Source organism: Bos mutus, chromosome 11, assembly GCF_027580195.1.
Source record: "Bos mutus isolate GX-2022 chromosome 11, NWIPB_WYAK_1.1, whole genome shotgun sequence".
Lineage (NCBI taxonomy): Eukaryota > Metazoa > Chordata > Mammalia > Artiodactyla > Bovidae > Bos > Bos mutus.
In genome coordinates, this window is record NC_091627.1 from 38774039 (window position 1) to 38791665 (window position 17627).

Sequence of the window (17627 nt, forward strand, 5' to 3'; positions counted from 1 at the left end):
GTCAAAATCCAACCAAGAGGTTATGGACTGATGGCAAAAAGATCTCAAGGATACGTCTCAACAACTGAACCTGAATGCTGCAGCTACTGAAGCCCGCCTAGAGCCTAGAGCCTGTGCTTTGCAACAAGAGAAGTCACTGCAATGAGAAGCCTGTGCACTGAAACAGATAGTAGCTCCACTCTCTACAACTAGAGAAAGGCCCAAGCAGCAGTGAAGACCCAGCAAAACCAACCAACCAGCCAAACAAACAAACCATGCCATGCTCTTTTCAGGCCAGGTGTTGGCCAGGCAAATGAGTGTTGGCCTCTTAAGAAAGGATTAGGCCATGTTCAGTTCTGAGCTTCCCTGGTGACTCAGAGGGTAAAGCGTATGCCTGCAATGCAAGAGACCTGGGTTTGATCCCTGGGTGGGGAAGATCCCCTGGAGAAGGAAGTGGCAACCCACTCCAGGATTCTTGCCTGGAAAACCCCATGGATGGAGAAGCCTGGTGGGCTACAGTCCATGGAGTCACAACGAGTCGGACCTGACTGAGCGACTTCACTTTCATTTTCTTTCAGTTCTGAGCACTAAGACTGTGAAGCCCAATGGCAAGAAGCAGGAGTTGGAATCTGGCAGCTCCCAGGCTCTCCATGAGTTTGAGATCAACTTGGAACTCAGGGCTCCACTAAGGAAGCTGAATACAACAGGAGCCGAGAAAATGAAGTTGGTGGTGGCGAGTAAGCTATTACAATCTTTGTTCCCATTCCTCAACTGAAATCTTTTCAGAAAACCCAAGTCCAGTTAGTACGTGAACTGGAGAAAAAGTTCAATGGGAAGCATGTTGTCTTTAGTGTCCAGAGGAGAATTCTACCTAAGCCAACTCAAAAAAGCTGTACCAAAAAATAAGCAAAAATATCTCAGGAGCTGCGCCTTAACAGCTGGGCACAATGGGATCCTGGATGACTTGGTTTTTCCCAAGTGAGATTATGGGCAAGATAATCCAAGTCAAACTGGATGGCAGCCAGCTCCTAAAGGCTCATTTGGATGAAGCACAGCAGACAATGTGAAACACAAAGTTGAAACATTTTCTGGTGTCTATAAGAAGCTCATGGGCAAGGATGTTAATTTTGAATGCTCAGACTTTCAGTTGTAAACAAAAATGACTAAATAAAACATTCACAATAAAAAAAAAAGAGTAAGTGACTCAGTAAGGATGGGACTCTCATACTGCTCTCCTTGACTATTTCAGAAATCTCAATTTATGTTTTATGTCGATTATAGCAAGTACATCTTAGTTCAATTCTTTAATGTGTCCATTGCAGTGAAAATGAAAGCACTGAGTCCCAGTTTAAGAAGACATCTGGCTAGGTGTCCATTAGCTCCTCCTAACAACCCATAAAATACCTTAAAGAAGTAGTTTGATTCTCTCCCCACACTGAGTGACCAGGTGACTGTCCCCTCCAACTCTGGAAAAAGACTGGAGTTTTATATCTGAAAAGGGTGAAACAAAGGGTTTCTTCTCTGGAAAATACACGGTAAAGCGAAAAGCCAACGTACAGCACTGAAGCTGAGAATATTAGGGGATGGTTGTATGGTGCACACTGCTTCCTTTAGGTATCTCTCCCAACTGGATCCTTCAACACAGGTGACCAGGTCTTCACCCACCAGGCAGGATATTAGAAGTATCTTCTCTGGGAAAATCTGACCAGCCTAGTTTTAAAGAAATGGACTCTGCTGCTGCTGCTGCTAAGTCACTTCAGTCGTGTTCGACTCTGTGTGACCCCAGAGACAGCAGCCTACCAGGCTCCCCTGTCCCTGGGATTCTCCAGGCAAGAACACTGGAGTGGGTTGCCATTTCCTTCTCCAATGCATGAAAGTGAAAAGTGAAAGTGAAGTAGCTCAGTTGTGTCCGACTTCTAGCGACCCCATGGACTGCAGCCTACCAGGCTCCTCCGCCCATGGGATTTTCCAGGCAAGAGTACTGGAGTGGGTTGCCATTTCCTTTTCCACGGGATCTTCCCGACCTAGGGATCGAACCTGCATTGCAGGCAGACACTTTACCGTCTGAGCCACCACGGAAGTCGGGTACGGGAGAGAGACAAAGCTCAAATCCAAACCAACCAGGATAAGTTAAGGAGCAGGGTGGGGATCAGTGGATGGAAAATTACTAGAGGAAGCATTAAGGCTGGGAGGATTCTTGATAAGACTCAACAGGATTCTTGCCTTAAGGCAGCTTAAGGTGATAAGATGTTGAGAGTGAAGGATAAGGAATTTGACCAGATATTCAGAGTAATATCAAGGCTGGGGGATTTTTCACTAAACTGACTCATCAGAATTTTTGCTAAAACTAGTTGGGCCAAGGACAGAGCACAAGGTCAAAGTCTAGTTGAAAAAAAAGGACTGCAAGGTACTGATTCAAGTTTGGTCAAGGAGAGTTTTTTATCAAAGAAAGTCTTTGAAAAAGTCTTCACTGACTTTGGAGAAGCCTCTTGAGAGTCCCTTGGGCTACAAGGAGATCAAATCAGTCAATCCTAAAGGAAATCAACCCTGAATATTCACTGAAAGGACTGATGCTGAAGCTGAAGCTCCAATACTTTGGCCACCTGATGCGAGGAACCGACTCATTAGAAAGGACCCCATGTTGGGAAAGATTGAAGGCAGGAGGAGAAGGGGATGACAGAGGATGAGATGGTTGAATGGCATCACCAACTCATTGGACATGCGTTTGAGCAAGCTCTGAGAGATGGTGAAAGACAGGGAAACCTGGCGTGCTGCAGTCCATGAGCTCACAAAGACACTACCAAGTGACTAAACAACAACAACAATGACTTAAATAAGCCCATGGACAGAGGAGCCTGGTGGGCTACACAGGCCATGGGGTTACAAAACCGCTGGACACAACTTAGGGACCAAACAACAACTACTAAACAATGACAATGAAAACAATGATCACCATCCCAACCTATCAAAATGTAATAGATAGCCACTATGGAAAGCAGTATGCAGTTTCCTCAAAAAAATTAAAATTAGAACTACCATATGATCCAGCAATTCCACTTTCTGGTATTTAATCTGTAGAAAATAAAAGAAACACTGATTCAAAAAGATATATGCACCTCCTTGTACATTGCAGCATTATTTACAATAGCCAAGCTATGTAAACAACCTGTGTTCATTGATAGATGAACTGATAAATTATGGTATATATATACAATGGAATATTAATCAACCATAAAAAGAAGGAAATCTTGCCACATGTCACAATGTGAATGGACCTCAAGGGCATTATGCTAAGTGAAGTAAGTCAGACAGAGAAAGACAAATACTGTTTGATCTCTGTTACACATACGTGTAGGGCTTCCCTCGTGGCTCAGAGGTTAAAGCGTCTGCCTGAAATGTGGGAGACCTGGGTTCAATCCCTGGGTCGGGAAGATCCCCTGGAGAAGGAAATGGCAACCCACTTCAGTATTCTTGCCTGGAGAATCCCATGGACGGAGGAGCCTGGAGGGCTACACTATCCACGGGGTCGCAAAGAGTCGGACGTGACTGAACGACTTCACTTTCACACATATATGTATATATCTCTTAGATGCACAGAACGGGTTGATGATTTCCAAAGATGGGAGGGGTAGGAGGCAGAAAGAATGAACTGTTATCTCCTTGTTGTTTAAATAAATTGAATTTTAACAGAAGATGAGGACTGAGAGCTGTCTATTGGACATGGTAACGTGGAGAATTGGTAGAGACAGCAAGAATAGACAATTGCATTGAGGTATTTTGCTGGAAAGAGGTACAGAAAAATGGTAGTTGCTGGAGAAGGATGAGAATTCCAAGGTAAACTTAATTAATTAAGTTTAATTAATGACATGAAAATACAGGAGAAGGGGAAATACGAGAGACCTAGAACATGTTTCAGCTGCTTTTCATGTTATCTAAGAGGACTCTTATATTTTATTAATATATTATATATTAATATATACTTTATTAATCCCTTGAGATTCACTGGTATCAAACTTGGACTTTCAGATCTAACAACATCTGTGATGAAGGAATTCTGCTAAAAGAACATTTCTATGCTTAATCAGACTTTTAGAGTTCAAACTAATTAGGAATCATCAATCTAATAAGAAGGATTGAATATGTTTCAGCTAATTTATTTTATTTTTCATTAAATTACAAATCCATTTGTTCAAAGTATTTACTGAGCACTCACTATGTTATCACCAGGGCTTCCCTGGTGGCTCAGACAGTAAATAATCTGCCTGCAAGGTGGAAGACCTAGGTTCAATCCCTGGGTTGAGAGGATCCCCTGGAGAAGAGAAAGGCTACCACTCCAGTATTCTGGCCCGGAGAATTCCATGGACTATATAGTCCATGGGGTCGCAAAGAGTTGGACAGGACTGAACAACTTTCACTTCACTATATATGTGTGGGAGTCGGTTGCTAAGGAAAGAAAGATGAATGTAAACCAATAATGACAGTACAAATTGATATGGGCTATAGATGGAGGTATAGTCATCCCTCAGAATCCGAGGTGCGTGGGTTCCAGGAACCCTCTCAGATACCAAAAATCTGCCAGTGCTCAAGTCTCTTACATGAAATGTCATAGTATTTGCACATAACCTATGCATATCCTCCCATATACTTTCAGTTCAGTTCAGTTGCTCAGTCGTGTCCGACTCTTTGCAACCCCATGAACCACAGCACGCCAGGCCTCCCTGTCTATCATCAACTCCCAGAGTCCACCCAAACCCATGTCCATTGAGTTGGTGATGCCATCCAACCATCTCATCCTCTGTCGTCCCCTTCTCCTCCTGCCCTCAATCTTTCCCAGCATCAGGGCCTTTTCAAATGAGTCAGCTCTTCACATCAGGTGGCCAAAGTATTGGAGTTTCAGCTTCAACATCAGTCCTTCCAATGAACACCCAGGACTGATCTCCTTTAGAATGAACTGGTTGGATCTCCTTGCTGTCCAAGGGACTCTCAAGAGTCTTCTCCAACACCACAGTTCCAAAGCATCAATTCTCTGGCACTCAGCTTTCTTCACAGTCCAACTCTCACATCCATATATGACCACTGGAAAAACCATAGCCTTGACTAGACAGACCTTTGTTGGCAAAGTAATGTCTCTGCTTTTTAATATGCTGTCTAGGTTGGTCATAACTTTACTTCCAAGGAGTAAGTGTCTTTTAATTTCATGGCTGCAGTCACCATCTACAGTGATTTTGGAGCCTAGAAAAATAAAGTCAGCCACCGTGTCCACTGTTTCCCCATCTATTTGCCATGAAGTGATGGGACCGGATGCCATGGTCTTCGTTTTCTGAATGTTGAGCTTTAAGCCAACGTTTTCACTCTCCACTTTCACTTTCATCAAGAGGCTCTTTAGTTCCTCTTGACTTTCTGCCATAAGGATGGTGTCATCTGCATATCTGAGGTTATTGATAATTCTCCCGGCAATCTTGATTCCAGCTTGTGCTTCTTCCAGCCCAGTGTTTCTCATGATGTACTCTGCATAGAAGTTAAATAAGCAGGGTGACAATATACAGCCTTGATGTGCTCCTTTTCCTATTTGGAACCAGTCTGTTGTTCCATGTCCAGTTCTAACTGTTGCTTCCTGACCTGCATATAGGTTTCTCAAGAGGCAGGTCAGGTGGTCTGGTATTCCCATCTCTTAAAGAATTTTCCACAGTTTATTGTGATCCACACAGTCAAAGGCTTTGGCATAGTCAATAAAGCAGAAATAGATGTTTTCCTGGAATTCTCTTGCTTTTTTGATGACCCAGCAGATGTTGGCACTTTGATCTCTGGTTCCTCTGCCTTTTCTAAAACCAGCTTGAACATCTGGAAGTTCATGGTTCATGTATTAATAGCTGAAGCCTGGCTTGAAGAATTTTGAGCATTACTTTACTAGTGTGTGAGATGAGTGCAATTGTGTGGTAGTTTGAGCATTCTTTGGCATTGCCTTTCTTTGGGATTGGAATGAAAACTGACCTTTTCCAGTCCTGTGGCCACTGCTGACTTTTCCAAATTTGCTGACATATTCAGTACAGCACTTTCACAGCATCATCTTTGAGGATTTGGAATAGCTCAACTGGAATTCTATCACCTCCACTAGCTTTGTTTGTAGGGATGCTTCCTAAAGCCCGCTTGACTTTACATTCCAGGATGTCTGACTCTGGGTGAGTGTGAGTGATCACACCGTGATTATTTGGGTCGTGAAGATCTTTTTTGTACAGTTCTTCTGTGTATTCTTGCCACCTCTTCTTAATATCTTCTGCTTCTGTTAGGTCCCTACCATTTCTGTCCTTTATCAAGCCCATCTTTGCATGAAATGTTCCCTTGGTATCTCTAATTTTCTTGAAGAGATCTCTGCTGCTGCTGCTGCTGCTAAATCACTTCAGTCGTGTCCGACTCTGTGCGACGCCATGGACTGCAGCCTACCAGGCTTCTCCGTCCATGGGATTCTCCAGGCAAGAACACTGGAATGGGTTGCCATTTCCTCCTCCAATGTGTGAAAGTTGAAAGTGAAAGTGAAGTCGCTGAATCGTGTCTGACTCTTAGCGACCCCATGGACTGCAGCCTACCAGGCTCCTCCATCCATGGGATTTTCCAGGCAAGAGTACTGGAGTGGGGTGCCATTGCCTTCTCTAGTCTTTCCCATACACTTTAGATCATCTCTAAATTACTTAAAATACCTAATACAGGGTAAATACTATGTATGTAAATAGCTGCTGGCCAAGGTACATTCAAGTTTTGCTTTCTGGAACTTTATATAATTTTCTTTTCTGAATATTTTCCGTCTGTACTTGGTTTAATCCTCCAGTGTGCAACCCTCAAATATAGGGGGCCAAATGTACATCCAAAGTGCTGTAGTAACAGTAAGTAGCAGGACACAGCAGACGGTGTAGTTGAAAGATTTATGGGGCAAATGAAGGGAGAAGGGGTCTTAGATCTACAATAGAGCACTGGACTGGAAAATGTTGAGAGATTCTTGTAAATTTGAGCTTTATAAAAACAGCGAATGCAAAAAAAAAAAAAAAAAAAAAAAGTCAGTAGTAAATATCTCTGAGTGATTTTATTCTGAGTTGACTTCTATTCTTCATACTGTCTTTGATGATTATATAATTACTTTTCTACTCAGAAAACAAAACCAAAAACCAAGAAATCTTTTTGAAGAAAATACGTGGTTGTTACTCTGTCCCTTCTGCTGAACAAGGGTTCTCAAACTTGAAAATGTATCAGAATCACCAGGATGGGTGGTGCCAAGAGACTGCCACCTCTGCCCCTCCCTCCTATTCAAAAGATCTGGGTGGGGCCTGATAATTTGCATTTCTAATAAGTTCCATCAGACTAAAAGACGGCAACATAGAATGGTTATATGGTGTCCAGAAAATGACTGGGTTTGAGGTCAGTCAGATTGTAATTCTGGTTCTGCCCTTACCAGGCTGTGTGTAGCCACAGTTGACATACTTTAACCCCAGTCAGCCTGCTTCCACATTGATAAGTGTCTTGTGAAGGCTGCATGATATGATTAAATATCCACTGCAGTGCAGGCCTTAGTTAATGTCCTTAAATAATGTTGGTCCCCTTCTCTTTGACTTCCTGTGAGGAATTAACCACACTTGGCCATAACTGGGTTTTACTGTGACATGGTTTAGCCATATCACAGGCCAAATTATTTCCTCCAAACCCAACAAACCATGTGCATTCCTCTGCTACTAATAAAATTTTCATAGTTCATTTATAAAATTCGGGAAAATAGTATTGATAGAATAGTATCTACTTTGATATAATAGATAATAGTATCTACTTTGCAGAGGTGCAGATCTGCATCTATAAGGATTAAACAACGTAATGTGTTAAGTGCCTAATTCAGCAATTAGCATGTGGAAGATACATAGTAAATATCAGTTTCTTTTCCCTTTTTTAAACAATTCATATATTTATTGGGCTGCTTGGGTCTTTAGCTGTAGAATGTGGGATCTTCATTGCATCACGTGGGATCTTTCTTTGTGGCCCAGGGACTCATGGGCTCAGTAGTTGCTCTGAGGCATCTGGGATCCTTAATTCCCCCAATTGGAATCAAACTTGTATCCCCTGAATTGCAAAGCTGATTCTTAACCACTGGACCAGCTAGGTAGTCCCTCCTTTTCCTTTCAATTGGACATTTCTCATTAGTATCTCTTAGAGCAAGTTCAAAATGGTCTATAATACCTCAAAACAATCTTTCCACCCTCATCAGATTGTTTTCTGTGTCACATTTAATTTGAATTTGATTATTTGGTTTATTTAAATACTGGTAAGGACACATTCTATATAAACTATCATATTGGATGTTCAAGGAGATAAGTAGATGACTGTTACCTGATTCTGAGTAGAGGTGACAATATACTTGAAAAGTTGAATAGAAATGCAAGGCCAGGTTGGACAAATCATACTTCTGTAAGTGTGCTAGGAATCTTGAGATTACAGTGGTTGATCTGATTACCTTGCACTAAGAACTAGAGAATTACTAAGCGTTGTAAGAGAGCTATTGCTTTTTGGCTGCAAAATAGGTCCAGAGTTCTAAGTGGTCAGGGGCACAGCTATGGAGTGGTAGAGGTTTCCTATCTCCTGGTCCCATGCTGCTTATAGATTTGCTTCTTACTTTAAGTAGGCAGTATGGTGTTGCTAGCTAAGCACTGGGTTCTGCAGCTAAAATGTTTGGATTTGAGTCCTGGTTTTGCCAGTTACTATTTGTGTGACTTTGGGCAAGTCACTTACCTCTATGCTTCAGTGCCCCATCTATAAAGTGAAACTAACAATAGTACCTTACTTCATAGTGTTGTTATGAGAACTCACTAACTTAATACATGTAAAACATTAAAAATTGTGGTTTTGTCAGTATAACTGCCATTAGTCTCCAAGAGAATGGAAGACAAAAAAATCTAGTCTTCTGTTTTTTCCTTCTTTTTCTTCTTTGTAAAACTTCTTCCCTCAGATTCTGATCAAAGCATCCAGATGAACGCTCAATGAATACAAGTTAGCTACCTTAATTCTACAAGATAAAAACACATTTTTGTATCTTAGAAGTAAGACTGGGGATCTGCTGAATTCTGGCCTAGTCTGGTTAACAGGAAAGTCTAGGAAAGTAAAAACTGAGATAGCAACAGATTCTAGGACCCAACAGGTCTTTAAAAAAGCCAAGATCAGTAGGTGCAGAGAAAGATGGAGGTCAATGAATCTAATTCAAATTAGCTCTCCCATCTATTTCAAGACCTATTCCAAACTTCCTTGGGAAAAAATCTAGCCTTTTAAGGAAAGTGCAGAGAACATGCCTCCCTTGGGTTTGTTTCGAGGGGCTGTCTTAGCAGGTGCTGCGTTCTGCCCTGGAGGTGGCTGCGCCGATTTGTGAACTGAGGTGACAACATCGACTCCCTCCGGAAGAAAAGATGCTGTCTCTACACAGGAAGTTTAACTGATAGTTTAACTACGATACTACTTGAAACACGATGAACAAAAAAGAGGAGGAGGACAACAGGGAGAAAGAAAAGAGGGAGGAGAAAAAAGAGGAGGAGGAGGAAGAGGAAGCAGCAGAAACCTCTGTCAATTCAGTCACAGTTCAATTTAAAATTTAAATTTTACTTAAGAGAAACCAAGAACACCATACCCCTAACCTCACCACCCGCCGGTCGCCCCGCCCTGGAGCACCTTTTTCTACTCTCTTCAAATGCCTGCAGAAAAAATTCTAGGACTAATTTACAAGCCAAAAGGGCTGTCTCAGAAATAGGGAGCAAGTGGAGGTGAGAAATAACTTATATTCAGGATTTGAAAAATCATGGATCTGGGGAGCGGGGATGCGAAAGGATTTGGCACTACTGTCAGCATCATCTATCTGGAAATCTAGGGATGGAGAAGGGTACCAAGAAGGGTCCAAATCTTCTGCCTTTGGCAGATGGAAACCACACTGTCCACCTCCATTCTGCGCACTCGGGCGTTATCAGGGTAAAAATAAGCATCAAAACGGGAATATTGAAGAGGAAAGATATAACAGTCAGTCTAGAGTTCTCGTGTGGGCGGGGGTTAAATGAAGGTCAGGCAAAACCACAGCATCAGAAAAGGTGGAAGAATTAAGGATCACCGTCAGACAAGCCCCGAAGTTTGGGGTCGAGCCAAGGGTTTGGGTCTCCTGGTAGCCTACGATTTGCTCCGCACATACGCTCTCTAAGTTTCTCAGTTTGAGTCTCGCCTGCAAATGTCCTGAAAAGGCACCGTCTTATTAAGGGTTTTCACAGTGCCTAGCTCAAAGCTGACCGCTGAGCCTGTTCTCAACATCTGTGAGCAAAAGCTGCTTTTGAAGTTGGGAGGAGGAAGGGCTCTGGTTTTATTTATGTTAGGGTTAGCTTTGAGGTGTGGCCAGGCACCAACGGCCAGCGAAAATTTCCCGATCGCCCTCGGTCTTCCACCTCTGTCCAGGTGACGTCGGTAAGCCCCGCAGGACCCGCTAGGGGCTAAGCGGCTAAGCGGCGTCCTTCAGGTGTCAGCCTCGATCCGTTTGGAAACCACAATCCCCAGAATCCCTTGTGCAGGGAGGTCAAGTCACAAATAAGATGGCTCCAGAAGGGTGGAACATGCAGCAGGGTGGAAACCCTAGTCCCTGGCAGTTTCTTTACCGGATGTGTTTAAATAACCAAACCCCACAAATGCACCACCCCGCTAACCACCTCCGTGGCGGAGAAGGCCACCGCAGCCGCCTCTCTCGCTCCTCCAGGGCATTCTGGGAGTTGTAGTCCAGCCGCTAGGCTGCAGCGAACTACCTTTCCCATGGTGCTCTACGGATCGGGCAATATCAACGTTCTTTTCCAAAACTCTCTCCGCACTGAGACCCGGTTTCCCGACTCCCCTTCTCTCCGACAACGCGTTCTCATTCTTGGTGACAGAGTGGAGGCCGCCAGGGGCCTCAGCCCCTGGCCCTGCCGCTCGGGAAGGCACTTCCGGCGGCGGTTCACTTCCTGGTTGGGTGGATGGAGCCGGGCGGGAGCGCGCGCGGGGGAGGGGCGGCGGGTCAGTCTCCGCCGGGCGCTCCGGGGATCAGCTGGCGGGCGGGCGGGCGCCGAATGCGGCCCCGGCTCTCGCTGCAGCGCCTCCTCCTCTCCGCGTCGCAGGCCGGCCCGGCGGCCGTGACAATGTTGCGGGGCTGGTAGCTGGGCGCCGGCCGCCGAGCCATCTCAAGTGGGTGCCGCCGGGATGCTGCCTCGCGGGGCGGCAGGGAGACCGGGGAGGAGGGGAGGCATTGCCCGCTGGGTCAGCGCTGCCCGGGGCGGCCCGAATTCCTCCTTTTTCAGAGCCCAGGGCACGGGAGTCCTGGGTTCTGGGGCCGGGGATGCGTTTTCAGCCCCAGGGTTTTTCTCTCTAGGAAAATTCATGAAGCGTTTCCCCAGGATGGTGGCTTCTGCTCCCCCTAGGACTCAGCAGTTGAATTTTTAAGTGTGTTACTGATTCATCCTCTTTCTCTCCCTCTGTCATCGCAGGTTTAAACTTACACGAATCGCTCTCTTGAGGAGGAGGGGACCGCCGCGCGATTGACACGCATATTCCTATAGGCATCCTCCCTCAGCCCCCACCCCCACGGCCGGATTCGGGTGGCTCCTCTCCGAGCTGAAATCCGAGAAGAAATCTCCTTGGATCTCTTGTTTAAAAAAAAAAAAAAATCCAGAAACCGTCGGTATTTTGCTTTCCTGCTTCCTTTTCGCATGATGAAGAAGTTTTTCGACTCCAGGCGAGAGCAGGGTGGCTCTGGCCTGGGCTCCGGCTCCAGCGGAGGAGGGGGCAGCACCTCGGGCCTGGGCAGCGGCTACATCGGAAGGGTCTTTGGCATTGGGCGACAGCAGGTCACTGTGGACGAGGTGCTGGCGGAAGGTATGGTGGGACTCTTTCGGTGCGCCGTAAATTAAAATCTTGTGCTGATGCAGCAAGACTCTGGTTTCCAGTTGTTGAATGTATGAATGGCTTTTGCCCAGTTCACCCATCCTTCTCCCTCCCTGTGAATCCTTGTCCTTGAGAAATTTGAAACGGGGATTTCAGAGTGACAGGGCTTTATGGGGTGGGGGGAGTTTGCCAGAAATTGTTTACCTCGGTGGCCTTTTATTTAAAAAAAAAAAAATTGACGGGACAGTTCTTGCCTGCCTCATGGAATTGTGAGGATCAGACGAGAAAAACGTATGTGTGAAAGTGCAAAGCTTCACATCAGATGTAGGGTGTGGGGCTTGTGATGCTCCTAAAACTTGAAATACTGATGTGAGGGCTGCAGGGTGGGGTTGGAGAACCTTTAAGAGGGTTTCTCCTCCCACCCAACTTTCCCTCTCCCTTGAGCAGGGCTTAGAAGGAAGAGAGGGTTTTCAGGGAATCAGAATGTGTTTTTCCAAGAGCCAAGGCACTTGGTGGGTTTGACTAGGTTTGTTTCCTGACCTAACTGTAATCAGGTCCCCAGGATACAGTTCGGATAACAGAAATTACATGGAATGAATGTGGTTATTTTGAAATCGGTCCAGTGGGCCCTTCTTCCTATTCTTGTCTTTTGATTTTGGGGTGTGTGAGTGTTTTGCCAAAAGAATTACTTGTGAGTGGCATCTGATTTTTGCTTTTTCTCTGTTGGAGAGGATGTTATATAGATCTACTATGTAAATTCCCTACATGTGTGTTCCTCTATATCTACGGACATGTAGGTATATATCTTTATCCCCCAGGCTTTCTGGAAATTATTGCATGTCTCTTTTGGTAACCTTAACCTTGACCTTCATAATTATGCCAGACTCATACTTTTCACAGCCCATTGCCTGCCGAGTGTGCTTTTATTTTTAATAAAAGCAGCAATTTCCTTGGCATGAAGCTATTCAAACTAATTGGATGGGGCCAACCTGCTGTAGGTTGTTTTATCGGCTGACAAGGGATGGGGGAAGGGGAGGCCTGTATTACTGCAGCATGGTGGGGGAACAGTTCAGTTGCTGGGGAAGGAGCCTTTTTGCAAGCTAAGGTTGGAGCAAGGGTCCTGACCCGGGCCTGGGAACTGCCTGTCACGGTGAGTGTTGCTGCTGGTGGGCTTGGAGGAGGAAGGAGCTGTGTCAGGCTCTCAGCTTGTATCAGCATGGAATTCAGCTGGGCCCAGTTTTCTGGGCTTATGGCTGAAGTCTTTACTTTAAAAACAGTGTCTTAAAAAAAACATCTGGCAGTGGATGTCCTTATGAAATTGACGCGCTTTTCCATTCTCAGTGCTGCTCTAGCTGGACTTGATCCGGGGTCTGAGTCACTATCCCTTTGGATCCTTCCTTGTGGGCTTTGGTGCAGGATGGGAGATGCTTCTGTGCCCGCTGCCAGCTCCGCACCCTTGAATCTGATCTGTCTCATCCCTGTGCCAGAGCCCTGGCCCGCAGTGGGATGGAGAAATGGAGAAGAAGTGTGTCTGTGAGAGAGAAATTGGGAGGAATGAGGGGGCACCAAGCTCCTTCCTTCCCTCTCAACAGCCTCTGCTGACCTTATAGCCCAGAAACATTTTGTTCAGCTAGGATGTTGTCTCGTTAGAGAGGAGGTAACCCTAAGTGGTGCCACTTCTCAGAGTCTGAGTTGATGGGGAAGAGAAAAGGCAAATTTTCCATCTCTGCTGCCCTTTTCTTCCCCAGAATTCATCCCTGAGAACTGTACATCATGCCCTTTTATTTTTAAATGGAACTGAGAGCTTGCAGCTCCGTGTTCATTCATTCATTCAACAAACAGTGATAGAGTGTCTGCGATGTACCAGGCGCTGTGCTAGGTTCTGGGGAATATAATTTAAAACTAGATGCTAGGGTTTACATACTACTTTGAGAGATGGAAAACAGCCAGTTAAAATCAAGCGATATGAGCCATCATGGAAATTAACTTAGGGTGCAGTTTTAGAGTGCCAAGAATTGCTTGCTGCAGGAAGTGACTGACTGAAGGATGAGTTGGAATTATCCAGGTTCAGTGTCAGCACAGACACTCAGAGTAGCAAGAGGGAGGGCCATGGAAAACTTGGTTGGCAGTGTTGCCCTCTTTATGTTCTTTGATTGAATTTGAATTTGTGGCTCTTAGAAATCTATTGGGCTTCCCAGGTGGCACTAGTGGTAAAGACCCTGCCTGTCATTGCAGGAGATGAAAGAGACATGAGTTTGATCCCTGGGTCAGGAAGATTGCCTGGAGGAGGGCATGCCACCCCCTCCATTATTCTTGCCTGGAGAATTGGTGCTAAGCATTGGTGGGTCAGTGGTAGAATTCTTGCCTGCCATGTAGGAGGCCCTGGTTTGATTCCCAGCCAATGCAAAAGCACTACTATTTGGGCTTCCCAGGTGGGGCTAGTGGTAAAGAACCCTCCTGCCATTGCAGGAGGCATAAAGAGACACAAATTTGATCCCTGGGTCAGGAAGATACCCTGGAGGAGAAAATGGAAACCAACCTCAGTATTCTTGCCTGGAGAGTTCCATGGACAGAGGAGCTTGGCAGGCTACAGTTCATGGATTCACAAAGAGTTGGACACGACTGAGTGACACACACACACATGTATATAGCTATGGAGGAGCCAGTATACAAAGTGCCTGTGAAGTACCCACCAAGTACAAAGGTACTACTAGGGTCTGAGAAGGAGGATACAGGGAGGTTTAAAGTGTAATGCCTGCCTTTAAGGAGCTGTCAGTGAATTTAGGAAAACAAGAGAAAGGCAGACTTTCACTCCTACAGTGAGGTGTTTACCAGCGCTGTCTGTGGAATCAGGCAGTGAAAGTGAAAGTCGCTTAGTTGTGTCCAGCTCTTTGGGAGCCCATGGACTATACAGTCCGTGGAATTCTCCAGGCCAGAATACTGGAGTGGGTAGCCTTGCCCTTCTCCAGGAGATCTTCCCAACCCAGGGATTGAAACTAGGTCTCCTGCACTGCAGGCGGATTCTTTATCAGCTGAACCGCAAGGGAAGCCCGGCAATACTAGAGTGGGTAGCCTGTCCCTTCTCCAGTGGATCTTCCCGACCGAGGAATCGAACCACGGTCTCCTGCATTGCAGGTAGATTCTTTACCAACTGAGCTATCAGGGAAGCCCCCAAGGAATCAGGCAGCTGCTGCTGCAGCTGCTAAGTCGCTTCAGTCACGTCCGACTCTGTGCGACCCCATAGACGGCAGCCCAACAGGCTCCCCTGTCCTGGGATTCTCCAGTCGAGAACACTGGAGTGGGTTGCCATTTCCTTCTCCAATGCATGAAAGTGAAAACTGAAAGTGAAGTCGCTCAGTCGTGTCCGACTCTTTGCAACCCCATGGACTGCAGCCTACCAGGCTCCTCCATCCATGGGATTTTCCAGGCAAGAGTACTGGAGTGGGGTGCCATCACCTTCTCCAAGGAATCAGGCAGATCCAGGTTCAAATTCTGGATGTGTTCTCGACCAGCTGTGAAACCTTGGGTAAGACATTTCCAGCCTGTCTTCGATCTCTCTGACAGTGGTAGTCAAAGTGTGGCACCTGGGTCAGGAGCTTGTTAGAAATGCAAATTCGGGCCTCACCGCAGAGGCTGTGTGGCTGTGGGGTTTTAACAAGTTCCTGAAGAGATTCTGCTGCAAGCTGAAGTTTCAGAGCCACTGCCCTAGGGAGCAGTCTTGAAGATTAAATGAAGCGACATATGTAAATTACTCAACATTTTTCAGATGTTCAATATTTGGGAGCTATTATTTTTCAGCCATATAGGCAGATAGTTAAGGAGGAGTTGGGGCAATGTGAAGGCTAGCTTGACTGCAGCTACTCCCCCCCACCGCCCCCCCCCATTGTGTGTGGGCAGAGCCAAATGTTCTTTGCAGAGGCCTCATGGCTCCTTAAGGGATCAAGAGATGTTTGGGGTAGCCATGCGCCTTTGAGGCTCCAGGTGCTGACCTAGCCACCCATCCTAGCCAGGGGTGTCTCAGGCCGAGAGTCGTACATCAGGTGCCCAGGGCAGTGGCCGGGTAGTTCAGGGAGGGGTGATGCGGTGGACTTCAAGCACATACCCTGTTACCACCTATTCCCACTGACCATCCCTCTTTCTCTCATGTCGGTTTGGTCTGTCCTTTATTGGGGGGAATCGCAGGAACCCCAAGGACAAGCTGCTGGAGTGGAAGATCAGTGGCTTCAGCCCTGCTCACCCTGTCTCACTAACTAGTCCTAGGGGGTTTGTCTGGGGAAGTGAAGGCTCTCCATCACCAGTTCAGAGGATCTGGCTTTGTCTTGGCTGGCTCAGGGTTGGATATTGTTTCTCTAGCTTCCTCAGGAAAGATACCATAATGAGATACTAAAACATGTCTGAGGTAACGGGCATGGGATGTCAAGGGAAGATCTGGTTTAAGCTTCCAGAACAAGCTCAGTGGGAAAAGTGGAGCAATGCTCAAAGGAGGTCTGAGAAGCTTTACATCTAAGCTCCAGACACAGGTAAACGTTGACTACCTGCTGTGTCCAAAACAACATTCCAGAACTGCGTAGGTTTATATAAGGTGGACCAGGGGGCCCTCAGAACAGTATTTTGACCTCCACTAAAAGAATTCAGGTCTAGGGTTAATGAGAACTACCCAGTTAAGTCTCTGTGGCAGTAAACATTGACAGTTTCTCCTACTTACAATGCAAAGTAGTGACATTTAAAAAATACATTTGAAACCAGCTAAACCAACAAATGTGTGTGTATCTATATATGTGTATGTCAGAAATATGTATTAGCAGTATCAGAATGATGCAGGCATGTATTCATTTAGGGAATGTCAATGCCTTCTCTGTATCAGGCACTGTATTAGATTCCAAAGCTAGAGGATGAATGGAACTTGGGCCTGGCTCTTAAGGAGCTCATTGTTGTTGTTCAGTCAGTAAGTCATGTCTTACTCTTTGTGACCCCATGGACTGCAGCGGGCGAGGCGTCCCTGTCCTCTACTTTCCTGAGTTTGCTTAAATTCATGTCCATTGAGTTGGTAATGCCATCCAACCATATCATCCTCTATTGTCCCCTTCTTCTGCCATCAGTCTTTCCCAGCGTCAGGGTCTTTTCCAGTGAGTCAGCTCTTCGCATCAGGTGGTCAAAGTATTGGAGCTTCAGCTCCAGTTCTTCCAGTGGTTATTCAGGGTTGATTTCCTTTAGGATTGACGGGTTTGCTATAAACCAATGAATAATCCTAAGATAAGTGTCCAGTACTTAGCATGGTCCTGGATATAGAGTAGATGGTAAAAAGATGTTATGAGATGATAAAGGAGAAAGGCCCTGGGGTGGAGGGTTTCCAGATGAAGTGTCATTTAAACAGGAATGTAAATTACCCAGAGGTTCCCAATGAGGGTTACCCAAGCCTTTCCAAGCAGAAAGAATAGCGTGTGCGAAAGTGTGGGGTGGGGAGACAGTGTGGTGAGTTCTGGGAATACCAACTAGTCTGGTGGTGTCATTTTGGTTGGTACAAGTTTCCCTTCCAGAATCAAGGAAAGAAGGATACAATGTGGTAGAAGGAAATTCTTTTCCATTTCTCCCTGACAGCACTGGCTGCTCGCTTTCCCCAGTGGCCCTGGGCCGTCCGAGTAACTGTTGCCTAGCTGTCCAGTAGGCAGTGCTTCCTTCTATGCCTCAGCCCTTTGCCAGTAGTGGGGCGAGGAGGTGGCTGGTGTCTGGGGAAGAGAGGT

General features: G+C 45.8%; 1 protein-coding gene and 1 pseudogene across 15 annotated transcripts in view; both read left to right on the top strand.

The window, feature by feature from the left end:
• Positions 1-1132, top strand: part of LOC102282818 (small ribosomal subunit protein eS7-like) — an 80061-nt pseudogene extending 78929 nt beyond the window's left edge.
• Positions 1133-10846: 9714 nt separating this feature from the next.
• AAK1 (AP2 associated kinase 1) overlaps positions 10847-17627 on the top strand; it is a 170141-nt gene continuing 163360 nt past the window's right edge. For 5 of the 15 annotated variants that reach the window (XM_070379332.1, XM_070379331.1, XM_070379333.1 and 2 more), the window contains exons 1-2: positions 10851-11190; positions 11490-11877. In XM_070379332.1, the coding sequence (XP_070235433.1) occupies positions 11712-11877 (166 nt within the window). In that variant the 5' untranslated portion in view covers positions 10851-11190; positions 11490-11711. Of the gene's footprint in view, positions 11191-11489; positions 11878-17627 lie in introns of all 15 variants that reach the window. The other 10 variants (XM_070379329.1, XM_070379335.1, XM_070379336.1 and 7 more) reach the window with 8 other exon arrangements.